General features: G+C 49.7%; 1 protein-coding gene across 1 annotated transcript in view; it reads left to right on the top strand.

Moving 5' to 3' along the window:
* Positions 1 to 380: 380 nt before the first annotated feature.
* gria3a (glutamate receptor, ionotropic, AMPA 3a) overlaps positions 381 to 12,814 on the top strand; it is a 58,654-nt gene continuing 46,220 nt past the window's right edge. The window contains exons 1-2 of the mRNA XM_056594629.1: positions 381 to 756; positions 1,215 to 1,373. Of these exons, the coding sequence (XP_056450604.1) occupies positions 663 to 756; positions 1,215 to 1,373 (253 nt within the window). The 5' untranslated portion in view covers positions 381 to 662. The remainder of the gene's footprint in view (positions 757 to 1,214; positions 1,374 to 12,814) is intronic.

The raw sequence follows: 12,814 nt of genomic DNA on the forward strand, positions 1-12,814 counted from the left end.
CACACCCACAGCGACCAGTTATTGATCAATTAAAAATGGGACAGCGTGCCTCAGGATCACACACACACACACACACACACACACACACACACACACACACACACACACACACACACACACACACACACACACACACACACACACACACACACACACACACACACACACACACACACACACACACACACACACACACACACACACACGAGCAGGAGTAATCAGATGTCCTGATGGCTAGAGTAGGATACTATTGGACCAGACGAGCGGCGGCGTGTGTTTGGGAGCGCGCCGCGCCGTCCCGCGACTCCGCAGTGACGTCGGGACGGGAGGCTGCACTTGTAATTCACATCAGATCAAGTTTGATAAACGCAGCCCTCTGCCCCAATTGGACGGCCCGGTCCACAATAACCGCTCCTCTACCACCATCTCTACACAAGTGTGTGTCTGTGTGCAGTGTGTATCTGCGGTGTGTGCAGCGCAGTGTGTGTGTGTGTGTGTGTGTGCATGTGTGTGTGTGAAGTGTGTACCGCGGTGCGGTAGCTGTTTGGCACATCGACAGCCGCGACCACCACCACATCTGGTCGCCTCCTTGCGCATCAGATCGTGTTCTCCATGGTCCTCTCACGGCCGGTTCGGTGAGGAGTTGATTCGAGCCGAGGGGGATGAAGATGCTGACCCGCGTCCGGGCGGCGGTGCTGCTCTGCTTGTGTTTCTGGGACGAAGCTCTCGCCGGATTCCCCAATCAAATCAACATCGGTAAGTTTCATTCCTGACTCCCGACTGCTGCATTTTTTTTTTGGTGCCTTTATTTGACATTTTTTTCCTACAAGTGTCCGCCGACCACGTCGCGGCATTTCTATATCTATACATTTATGTCTTAATATTCCCTCCCCACAACTTCACTTGTGGATGTGAAGTAGGCTGGAAGGACGGTCACGGTGCGGTATTATGAACGTTCATGTCAGGTCCGCCGGGTCCATGGTGGACGACTTGTTCGGTCGAGTGGAGGAGGACTCCTTCGGTCCTTCGGTCTGATTCGCTTATCATTGCATTCATTCCTCATTGTGTTGCATTGCTTTACGGCGAGCGAATAAACGCAGGTATTTCTAACCTAGCGCCAACGTTAAAGCCAAATCCGCGGTGACATGTCACTGCCACCCCGCCACCCAACAACTAGTTGAAGCCCTAACGGCGCGGTGTCCTCCCCGGTGCAGGCGGGCTGTTCCTGCGCGCCACGGTCCAGGAGCACAGCGCGTTCCGCTTCTCCGTGCAGCTGTACAACACCAACCAGAACGCCACGGAGAAGCCCTTCCACCTCAACTACAACGTGGACAACCTCGAGTCCTCCAACAGCTTCTCCGTCACGCACGCATGTGAGTCCAAATAACGCTAAGCACGCTTTCTTTTGGATGACATGATTGATTGATTGATTGATTGATTGATTGATTGATTGATTGATTGATACACACACACACACACACACACACACACACACACACACACACACACACACACACACACACACACACACACACACACACACACACACACACACACACACACACACACACACACACACACACACACACACCACAACACACACACAAGCAGGTTTGGGTTATAACGACAATAGAGACAGGTCATTAAGGAGCAGGTAGGGGTTAGGGGTCATCTTGCTCTAGGACGCCTACAGGTGGACTGAGGTCATTGGGAATTGAACCCAGAACCTCTGGGCTGGGAGTACGACACAGAGACACCTGAGCGATCTGTGGTTGGTCTCTGGTCTCCATTACAGGAAAAGCAATCGGAAATGTTCAGTCTGTCATATGGACACCTTTCTGCCTGTCTATCTGTCTGCCTTTCTGTCTGTCCACCTGTCTTCTTCTCACTCTGCCTGTCTGCCTCTCTTGCCTGTCTTCCGCCTGTGTACCTGTCTGGCTCTCTGTCGGTCTGTCAGAGGGACTGGTCTCTGAGGAACCTGTGGTTCTGGCGCGGGCCGACTGGGTGGTCCTGTTGAATACCACTCTCCCTCCTCCTCTTCCTCCTCCTCCTCCTCCTCTTCCTCCTGGGAGCGTACTGCGTCAGCCCCACGGGCTGGGGAGCACCGTGGGTTAGGGGCTCGGTTCGGCCTGATGAATGTCCTTAATGTTTCACCTGGGGACTGGAGAGTGGAGGGCCATCTGTCGGCTGTTAAGATGACACTCACAGCCTTTTACAAGCTTTTAACGCTTTTATGCTCTCATGCGTTTTAACAAGAAGATCTGATCTGAGACCCCGGACTCGTCCTCAGAGGAACCCTGTAGACCGCGCAGGTGGAAGTAGACCCAGTTCTAGAACCAGATCTAGACCACGCAGGTGGAACTAGACCCAGTTCCAGAACCAGATCTAGACCGCGGACGTTGACCTAGACCCAGTTCTAGACGGTGGACCTAGACCCAGTTCTAGACAGCGCAGGTGGACCTAGACCCAGTTCTAGACCGTGGACCTAGACCCAGTTCTAGACCGTGGACCTAGACCCAGTTCTAGACCGCGCAAGTGGACCTTGACCCAGTTCTAGACCGTGGACCTAGACCCAGTTCTAGACCGCAGGCGTTGACCTAGAGTCTAGGTCAACCTAGAGTCTAGGTCAACGTTTGTGAGTCTAGAACTGGGACTAGGTCCTAGACCTAGGTCAAGGTGGTCTCTAACCTGTAGGATTCTGTTGTCCCCAGTTGGTGGTTACCGTGACAGCGAGGTCATAAGGTCAGCTCTGCTGCTCCTGGGTCATGTGACATCTTCTTAGAGGACTGATTCGTTCAGCGCTCGGCAACAGCAGAGTGTTGTTGGCCTGTTACACAACGCCACCCACCTGACAACACTGGTACGCTGTAGTAACGACATGTTCTCACTGGGACTACAGTACTGTACTGCATACTGCTGTGATACTACAGTACTGCATACTGCTCTGGAACTACAGTAAAGTACTGCATACAGCTGTGATACTACAGTACAGTGCTGCATACTGCTGTGATACTACAGTACAGTACTGCATACTGCTGTGGAACTACAGTACAGTACTGCATACTGCTCTGGAACTACAGTACAGTACTGCATACTGCTGTGGAACTACAGTACAGTACTGCATACTGCTGTGGAACTACAGTACAGTACTGCATACTGCTCTGGAACTACAGTACAGTGCTGCATACTGCTGTAGTATTACAATACAGTACCGCATACTGCTGCTACTACAGTACAGTACTGCTGTGATACTACAATACAGTACTGCTGTTGTACTACAAAAAAAGGACTGCATACTGCTGTGGTACCACAACACAGTACTGCGTCCTGCGTACTCCCCAACGCTGTGGTACCGCGAGGGAATACTGCTCTGTAACGCAGTAGTACTAGAAAACACTACAATACAGCATTGCCTCGTATGACACATGAGTGAGGAACCAGGGGGAACCATGAGGAACCGGCCCCCCCCCTGTCATCTGCCAGCTCACTGGTGACCATGGGTCAACCATGCTGAACCGGGCCAGGCTGGCTGGCTCAGCACATCAAGGGGGGAGTGCCTGATAGGAATCGATCGCTATTGGCAGATCAATCAATGAGCAGCCGGAAGGGCTGAGCGCCCGGCCGTGTCCTACATCCCATTCATCTGCTCCTCTTTATCCTGCGCTTTGTCCTCCTCTCCTCACCTCCTCCTCTTCTTTTTCCTCCTCCTCCCTTCCTCCTAAGCCCCCTTACCTCCTACAACTCATCAAATTCTCCCCCTTCTCCCCTACCATTGCTTCTCCTTCTCTCTCCTCTCTTGACTGCTTCTCTCTCTTCCTCTCCTCTCCTCTCTCTTCCCCTCCTCTCCTCTCTCTTTCTCCCTCCTCCCCCTCTCTCTACCCCTCTTTTTCTCTCTTCCTCTCTTCCCCCTCTCCTCTCTCTCCTTCCCCTCTCCTCTCTCTTCCCCTCTTCTCTCTCTCTCTCCTTCCCTTCTCCTCTCTCTTCCCCTCTCCTCTCCCTCATCCCCCTCCTCTCCTCTCTCTCCCCCTCCCCTCTCTCTCCCCCTCCCCTCTCCCCTCTCTCTCTCCCCCTCCCCTCTCTCCTCCAACAGGGAGTGATGTTCTTTATAAATCCCGTGCCCAGTCAGTGTGCAGCCGGGAGCACAGCTCTAAGAGCTTCAGCACGGTGGAGGGTGGACGGTCTTAATGAAGCTAGCGGAGGCTATGTATAGCAGCTGTGTTGTCCTAACCTCCCCTGCAGATCGATGGTGACCGTTCACCTAGTGGGAATGTTGATCGGATTCTGAGGGGGTCGTTATCGTTCCTCTAGCCCCTCTGTAGTCGTAGAGTAGCTACTGTAGTTCTCTGTGTATGTATGCTACTTTTGTACGGTAGGACTAATGCTACTATAGTGCCACTGTAGGACTGATGCTACTATAGTCCTACGGTAGGACTAATGCTACTATAGTGCTACAGTAGGACTAATGTTACTAAAGCCCTACAGTAGGACTGGTTCTACTATAGCCCTACAGTAGGACTAATGCTACTATAGCCCTACAGTAAGACTAATGCTACTATAGTGCTACAGTAGGACTAATGTTACTAAAGCCCTACAGTAGGACTGGTTCTACTATAGCCCTACAGTAGGACTAATGCTACTATAGCCCTACAGTAGGACTAATGCTACTATAGTGCTACAGTAGGACTAATGCTACTATAGTGCTACAGTAGGACTAATGTTACTAAAGCCCTACAGTAGGACTGGTTCTACTATAGCCCTACAGTAGGACTAATGCTACTATAGTGTTACTGTAGGACTAATGTTACTAAAGCCCTACAGTAGGACTGGTTCTACTATAGCCCTACAGTAGGACTAATGCTACTATAGTGCTACTGTAGGACTAATGCTACTCAAGCCCTACAGTAGGACTAATGCTACTTTAGTGCTACAGTAGGACTAATGCTACTATAGTGCTACAGTAGGACTAATGTTACTAAAGCCCTACAGTAGGACTGGTTCTACTATAGCCCTACAGTAGGACTAATGCTACTATAGTGCTACTGTAGGACTAATGCTACTCAAGCCCTACAGTAGGACTAATGCTACTATAGTGCTACAATAGGACTGGTTCTACTATAGCCCACCGTAGAACTGAGGCTAACACAGTCCTACGGTAGGTCTGTGTGGCTGCTTGCCTCAGCCATGGAGGGGTTGAGTTCATCCATGCAGAAGTAGAGAAGGCTGATCCATGGCGGGCTGGAGGTCAAAGACACGGCCCACTGACCCCATGGAGATGGAGAGGACAAGTCCTCTGCACTGAAGTACTGAGGAAAAGTACTCAGTACTGAAGTAGTGAGAAAAAGTATTCTAGTACTTTGCCAGGGAACATGTTCATACTCTGTGGTGATTTAAAAAGCAGTTTGTGCTGAAACACGATATGTTTTGTTATAATATATATAATATCCTGTTATATAATATTGGATACACGAGCATTTGAGTCATAACTGGGTCTCTTAGCCTTTCATATTAGTGAAAGTATTTCACAGCCTTCCTGACACAATACTGCAACTTTCAGGAAAATTGGAAAAAGAATGTGGGTCAACCTTCCAGTGCTCGACTTATTGGCATCACACACGCTGCTGGAGTTTGGGTGTTCTGATTAGAGTTAGGAGTTCTCTTTAGAGTAGGGTTAGAGTTAGGAGTTCTAGTTAGAGTAGGGTTAGAGTTAGAGTAGGGTTAGAGTTAGGAGTTCTAGTTAGGAGTTCTGGTTAGAGTATGACGACGAAGCAACGGTTAAGTCATCAACTAAGAGACGTGATCAGGGTGTGATGTCACGTGATCAGGGTGTGAGGTCACGTGATCAGGGTGTGAGGTCACGTGATCAGGGTGTGAGGCCATAGGTCACATGATCAGGGTGTGAGGTCACAGGTTGGTCAGAGTGGTTTCCGGGGCTGACGTACAGTGAAACTCTTCCTCACGGTATCCCTGTCTTCCTCGGTGCAATCACTGTCGATGTTGTGCGACAGCTCCATATAAACAAATATATATATCCCTGTTACAACATGAATCCAGGAATATCCATACATGTTCAGTCCACATGTATCGACTGTTTGTCAGCAGAAGGAGGGGAGACAGAGCTGTGGTCCATAAACCTGTCCATGTACATCTGCTGTCTGTAGCGTTCAAGTATTCAACGCGCTCAGGAACAACCTTGAGTCCATCACGAGCTGACACGCGCCTCCGTCACATGACCCGGGGGACGTGACATCACAGCGTTATTATTATATCAGGGTTATACGTGACACATCAAACAGGAAGGCGTCCGGGGCGCGGCCCGTCACGTGTGTCAACATGGATTCAAAAGATGGCAGTGAAGGGAGCGGGCAGACCCCGCCCACCTTAGAGAACACGCTAAGCACGTCAGACTACCTTGGAGAACACGCTAAGCACGTCAGACTACCTTAGAGAACATGCTAAGCACGTCAGACTACCTTGGAGAACACGCTAAGCACGTCAGAACGCTAAGCACGTCAGACTACCTAAGATAACATGCTAAGCACGTCAGACTACCTTAGAGAACACGCTAAGCACGTCCGACTACCTTGAAGAACACGCTAAGCACGTCAGAACGCTAAGCACGTCAGACTACCTTAGAGAACACACTAAGCACTTGTAGGCAGCGCACCTGGTTGGCTCTTTTCCAACCTCTCTCTCTGCTTCCTCTCTCTTTTCCAGCCCCCTCTCTCTCTCTCTCTCTCTCTCTCTCTCTCTCTCTCTCTCTCTCTCTCTCTCTCTCTCTCTCTCTCTCTCTCTCTCTCTCTCTCTCTCTCTCTCTCTCTCTCTCTCTCTCTCTCTCTCTCTCTCTCCTCCACCCTCTCTTCTCTCCTCCACCCTCTCTTCCACCCTCTCTCCCTTCTCCACCCTCTCAGAGAGACCCTGGGAATATGTCTTCCTCACCCAGGAGACGGGTCTTGTGTGTGGGGGGGACGAGGGCCTCGTGAGCGTCTGCCGTCCTGTCTCTTTGGTTGACCTCCCCAGCGTGACGAGCACCCCCTCTCGCCGTCGTCACGGCGATGTCTCCGGTCGCCGTGACGAACAGAGAGCTGTGAACACACACACAAGTCCTTTCACATTAAGATTCTGAAATGATCTCCTAATATTATGGGACATCTCTGTTTGGACAAGAACTTGTTTTTTAAAGAGCAAAAAATGTATACCATTAATCATAAACATAATTAATATTTACGGTCTTAAAATTATCTTTTGCAATAGGTCCTGATTCACGATTAAACATCTTCCCCTGGAACTTTGCGTGCAATTCAGATGAGGGGGATTTGTTAAGGCTGGGATTAAGATTATTTGCGCAGATAATAATTCTACAGTCCTGCTGGAAGGTCAGGCCAGACCAGCCAGGTGGAACCACCAAGAGGGGTTCTGTCTGCTGCGTCTGACCCCGGCCAGCTGAGGGTCTGAACGGTGGAGGGATGTGTTCGATCATGGTTAGTGGGGGGCCAGAAATGATGAACGGTTGTGAGCTGTGTGAGGGTTGGTGGTGGGTCGGGGTGAGGTGTGGTTAGCCCTGGCGGGGAGTTGTGGTTAGTGGTGGTGGTTGGTGGTGGTTGGTGGTGGTTCGTGTTGCTGAGTTGTGATGACTGCTGGTTAGGTGTGCTGAGTGCTAGTTAGTTGTAGTAAGTGGTGGCAGTGAGTGGTGGAGGTTAGTTGTGAGTAAGGTTGAGGGGTGGTGAGTGCTGAGTTGTGGATTGTTGTAACTCATGGTGCGTGCTGGTGGTGGTGGTGAGTGCTGGTTAGTTGTGCTGAGTTATGCTGAGTGGTGGTTAGTGGTGCTGAGCTGTGGTTTGTTGTGGCGAGGCGCCGCCCGGCGACGGGGGCTAGGAGGAGGGTGTCATGCCTGCGCTGTCTCCCAGCGTGTTGTAGAGACGTCAGCGGGTTAGCAGATGATAATGGAGCCTGACAGCCAGGCATGAAGCTGCACTGACGCTGCGACAAAGGGCTGAGAACACACTTACAGCCAGGATACAACACACTTACAACAAGGATACAACACTCTTACAACAAGGATACAACACACTTACAACAAGGATACAACACGCTTCCAACTAGGATACAACACACTTACAGCCAGGATACAACACACTTACAACAAGGATACAACACACTTACAACAAGGATACAACATGCTTACAACACACTTACAACAAGGATACAACACACTTGAAACCAGGATACAACACGCTTACTACACGCTTACAACCAGGATACAACACAATTACAACAATAATACAACACACTTACAACCAGGATACAGCACACTTACAACAAGGATACAACATACTTACAACCAGGATACAACACACTTACAACCAGGATACAACACACTTACAACAAGGATACAACACGCTTACAGCCAGGATACAACACACTTACAACAAGGATACAACACGCTTACAACAAGGATACAACACACTTACAGCCAGGATACAACACACTTACAACAAGGATACAACACACTTACAACAAGGATACAACACGCTTACAGCCAGGATACAACACACTTACAACAAGGATACAACACGCTTACAACAAGGATACAACACACTTACAGCCAGGATACAACACACTTACAACAAGGATACAACACACTTACAACCAGGATACAACACACTTACAAGAAGGATACAACATGCTTACAACCAGGATACAACACACTTACAACAAGGATACAACACACTTGAAACCAGGATACAACACGCTTACAACACGCTTACAACCAGGATACAACACAATTACAACAATAATACAACACACTTACAACCAGGATACAGCACACTTACAACAAGGATACAACATACTTACAACCAGGATACAACACACTTACAACCAGGATACAACACACTTACAACAAGGATACAACACACTTACAACCAGGATACAACACACTTACAAGCCGGATACACCACACTTACAACAAGGATACAACACACTTACAACCAGGATACAACACACTTACAACAAGGATACAACACACTTACAACCAGGATACAACACACTTACAAGCCGGATACACCACAGTTCCAGCCAGGATACACCACAGTTACAACCAGGACCTAACATAGTTACAATCAGGAAACAACACAGTTGCAACCAGGATACAACACACTTACAACCAGGATGCGACACAGTTACAACCAGGATACACCACAGTTACAACCAGGATACACCACACTTACAACCAGGATACAACACACTTACAACCAGGATAAAACAGGATCCGAAACCAGCTTAGACTGGCCCTTCCCACTCTGAGAAGATGGAAGAGTAGATTCCTTCGCTCTATGAAGAGCTCTGTGTGTGTTGGGGTTTCTGTGTAAAGTGTTTGTTTGTTTCCGTGTAAAGTGTGTGTGTCTCTATGTTCAGCGCATGTTCCTACATTGTGTCTCTATACAAAGTGTGTGTTGGATGTTTAGCGGTTCTATTGAACATTGAAATGTCAAAGTGTTACACTTCTATTGCCTCAGGCCCTGAGAGAGAGAGAGAGAGAGAGAGAGAGAGAGAGAGAGAGAGAGAGAGAGAGAGAGAGAGAGAGAGAGAGAGAGAGAGAGAGAGAGAGAACAACCATGTAAAGAAGAGGCAACACACAATCATCCATGCATGCAGGGACCTCCCCCCAGCCTGCAGGGTCGTAGTCTAGATGAGGGGACAGAGCAGTGGATCATGTGATGTCCGGATAGACCCCTGTCCCTACCTCAGGGTTTAACCTGGGGGGGGGGGGGGGGATCAACTCAGCATCACGCCCCACCGAGGGAATCGAGTGTTAGACAGTGGGAGCTGAGTCACTGCTGCTAATACCGCGAGACCATTGTGTCATTAAGCTCCAAAGGGTTTCATTACAAGAGTGGTTTTGTGTACATTGTGTACTCTGAAACACTTCAACGGACACAATGTAAACATCTAACCGATTTAGCGCATTCCATTAGTGTGGTTAAATATATTCACAGACTCTCCCAATGACTAATTAGTATTTTTAGAATCTATTTATTTAATGGTACTAATCGGTCTCGTTTATTTTGTTGCACAATCACAGTTTCTGAAACAAAAAGCTTCGAAAAGGGCTATACAGAGAAAATCCAATGACTATTCCCTGTTGGATCATTTACCACACACTAATATGAAAGCTTCTTACATTGAGTTCAGATCCATGTCATTGAGGATCAGCTAGGGGTTAGACAGTGAGTTCAGATACAGGTCATTGAGGAGCAGGCAGGGGTTAGACAGTGAACACAGATCCATGTCATTGAATAGCAGGTAGGGGTTAGATATTGGGTTCAGGTCCATGTCATTGAGGAGCAGGTAGGGGTTAGACAGTACAGAGACAGGTCATTAAGGAGCAGGTAGGGGTTAGATAGTACAGAGACAGGTCATTAAGGAGCAGGTAGGGGTAAGACACTACAGACAGGTCATTAGGGAGCAGGTAGGGGTTAGACAGTATAGAGACGGGTCATTGAGGAGCAGGTAGGGGTTAAACAGTATAGAGACAGGTCATTAAGGAGCAGGCAGGGGTTAGACAGTACAGAGACAGGTCATTAAGGAGCAGGTAGGGGTAAGAAAGTACCGAGACAGTTCATTAAGGAGCAGGCAGGGGTTAGACAGTACAGAGACAGGTCATTAAGGAGCAGGTAGGGGTTGGACAGTACAGAGACAGGTCATTAAGGAGCAGGTAGGGGTTAGACAGTACAGAGACAGGTCATTAAGGAGCAGGTAGGGGTTAGACAGTACAGAGACAGGTCATTAAGGAACAGGTAGGGGTTAGACATTACAGAGACAGGTCATTAAGGAGCAGGTAGGGGTTAGACAGTACAGAGACAGGTCATTAAGGAGCAGGTAGGGGTTAGACAGTACAGAGATAGGTCATTAAGGAGCAGGTAGGGGTCAGACAGTACAGAATCAGGTGATGTAGAAGTAGGATCTGAGCTAGAGGTAGGAGTCGACATCAGGCTTGATTCAGCCTCCCGCCATACTTGCAGTTACACAGCCCAGTGAGGCTGGACACCTAGGGTCTGACTTCTGAGTTCACTTTTTATGGACAAAAACAGTTTTTGGCCTTGAGGCCGAGATTACCATACAAGCAGATTAGAGAGAATGTTAATACGGAGTCAATAGGATATTCATGAGGGCCTTATCAGCATGGAGCTTCAACCGTTACGCTGGCAGAACAATCGTTGCTGCTCGACCTGCGACGCAGCTCTGTGTCTGAGTTACAACTATGTCCTAGGTGACTAGAGTGTTAGGATAAGGGGCTAGTATCTAGATGACTAGGGTGTGAACCTAGGTGACTAGGGGGTTAGGATAAGGGGGTAGTACCTAGGTGACTAGGGTTCGTGGATAAGGTGCTAGGACCTAGGTGACTAGGGTTCGTGGATAAGGTGCTAGGACCTAGCTGACTAGGGTTCGTGGATAAGGTGCTAGGACCTAGGTGACTAGCGTTCGTGGATAAGGTGCTAGGACCTAGGTGACTAGCGTTCGTGGATAAGGTGCTAGGACCTAGGTGACTAGCGTTCGTGGATAAGGTGCTAGGACCTAGGTGACTAGGGTATGTGTGTTGGATAAGGTGCCAGTAACTAGGTGATTAGTCTTTTGATAAGGGCCTGGTACCTAGGTGATTCGTTTTGGTAAGCTGGTAGTACCTAGGCGACCACGGAGCGTGGATAAGGAAGGACTAGGCCACCAGGACCGGAGGACAGAGAGACGTTCTCTCTCTCGTTAGGATTCAGGGCGGGGGGGGGGTCGCAGCCCCCAGGGTCACCCCGGCTGGCTCAGAATACAGCGAGGCAGAGAGAGACTCGGGCAGACTGCTGCGTACATACTGAGGAGCCTGGGAGAGGAGGGAGGGAGGGAGGGAGGAGGGAGGGGGGAGGAGAGACAGAGACGGAGATTCTTATGCAACCTGTTACTGCGCGTGCTCGCGCTCCAAAGGCTGGTGCGGTGAGCGTGAGGGAGAGGAGCAGCGGAGATGATGAGGAGGAGGTGGAGGAGCTCCTCTCTGTTGTGATCCTGGTGTCTCGGCAGCGTCTCGCCGCGCGGCGCTGCTTAGTATTCCGGTTGATTCCGCGGGAGCGATGGAGGGGAAACGTTCTATAGAGCCTCTCTCCTCCCCGGCAGTAAAGCAAATGAAGCCTGTCGCCGCGGCGACCGCATCCAGACGCATTCCCCCTTTTTTCCCAGAGTTCCCACTGCCTGCTCAGGCCCGGGCCTGTCATGTCATTAGTCCCAGAGGAGAGGGTAACCTTGGGAACCAAATTCCACGAGGACAATCTCGGGACGGGTGGTCGCGTCGGTACCGTCAGGACGGGTCCGTTCTGTCGGTTCTCCTCTGGGCACGAGGAACCCCTGGAGCGGGAACCGGCCGGAATGCTGACCGGGCATCGGGGGCTGTGAGGATGTGATGCGTCCACCATGTCTCATAACGTAGCGTCTTGCTAGCGCCGCTATCCAGCCTAGTGTTAAATCATTTGTTCTGGCGTGCTCCTCTCGGGGCAAGAGTGTGGGGGGGGGGGGGGGGGGGCTATAGGAGGTTTTTTAGAGATACAAATTAAACCCAGAGAGTGACATAAAAATGTGAGGCTGTGGTTTGCTCCACTGGCTATAATTTAATTATATCATAGCCTAGCTAGCAGGGAAAGGAGCAGCCGAGTTTTAGCCGCTTCGACAGACACGTGAATGACGTAAACCTGACATTTGCAGGACATGAGGGTGAATAAACACTGATAAACACCAGCCTTTACTCTAAACCACTTATAGCCCGCCATGAATATATTCA

This window comes from Gadus chalcogrammus, chromosome 7, assembly GCF_026213295.1.
Source record: "Gadus chalcogrammus isolate NIFS_2021 chromosome 7, NIFS_Gcha_1.0, whole genome shotgun sequence".
NCBI classification, from domain to species: domain Eukaryota; kingdom Metazoa; phylum Chordata; class Actinopteri; order Gadiformes; family Gadidae; genus Gadus; species Gadus chalcogrammus.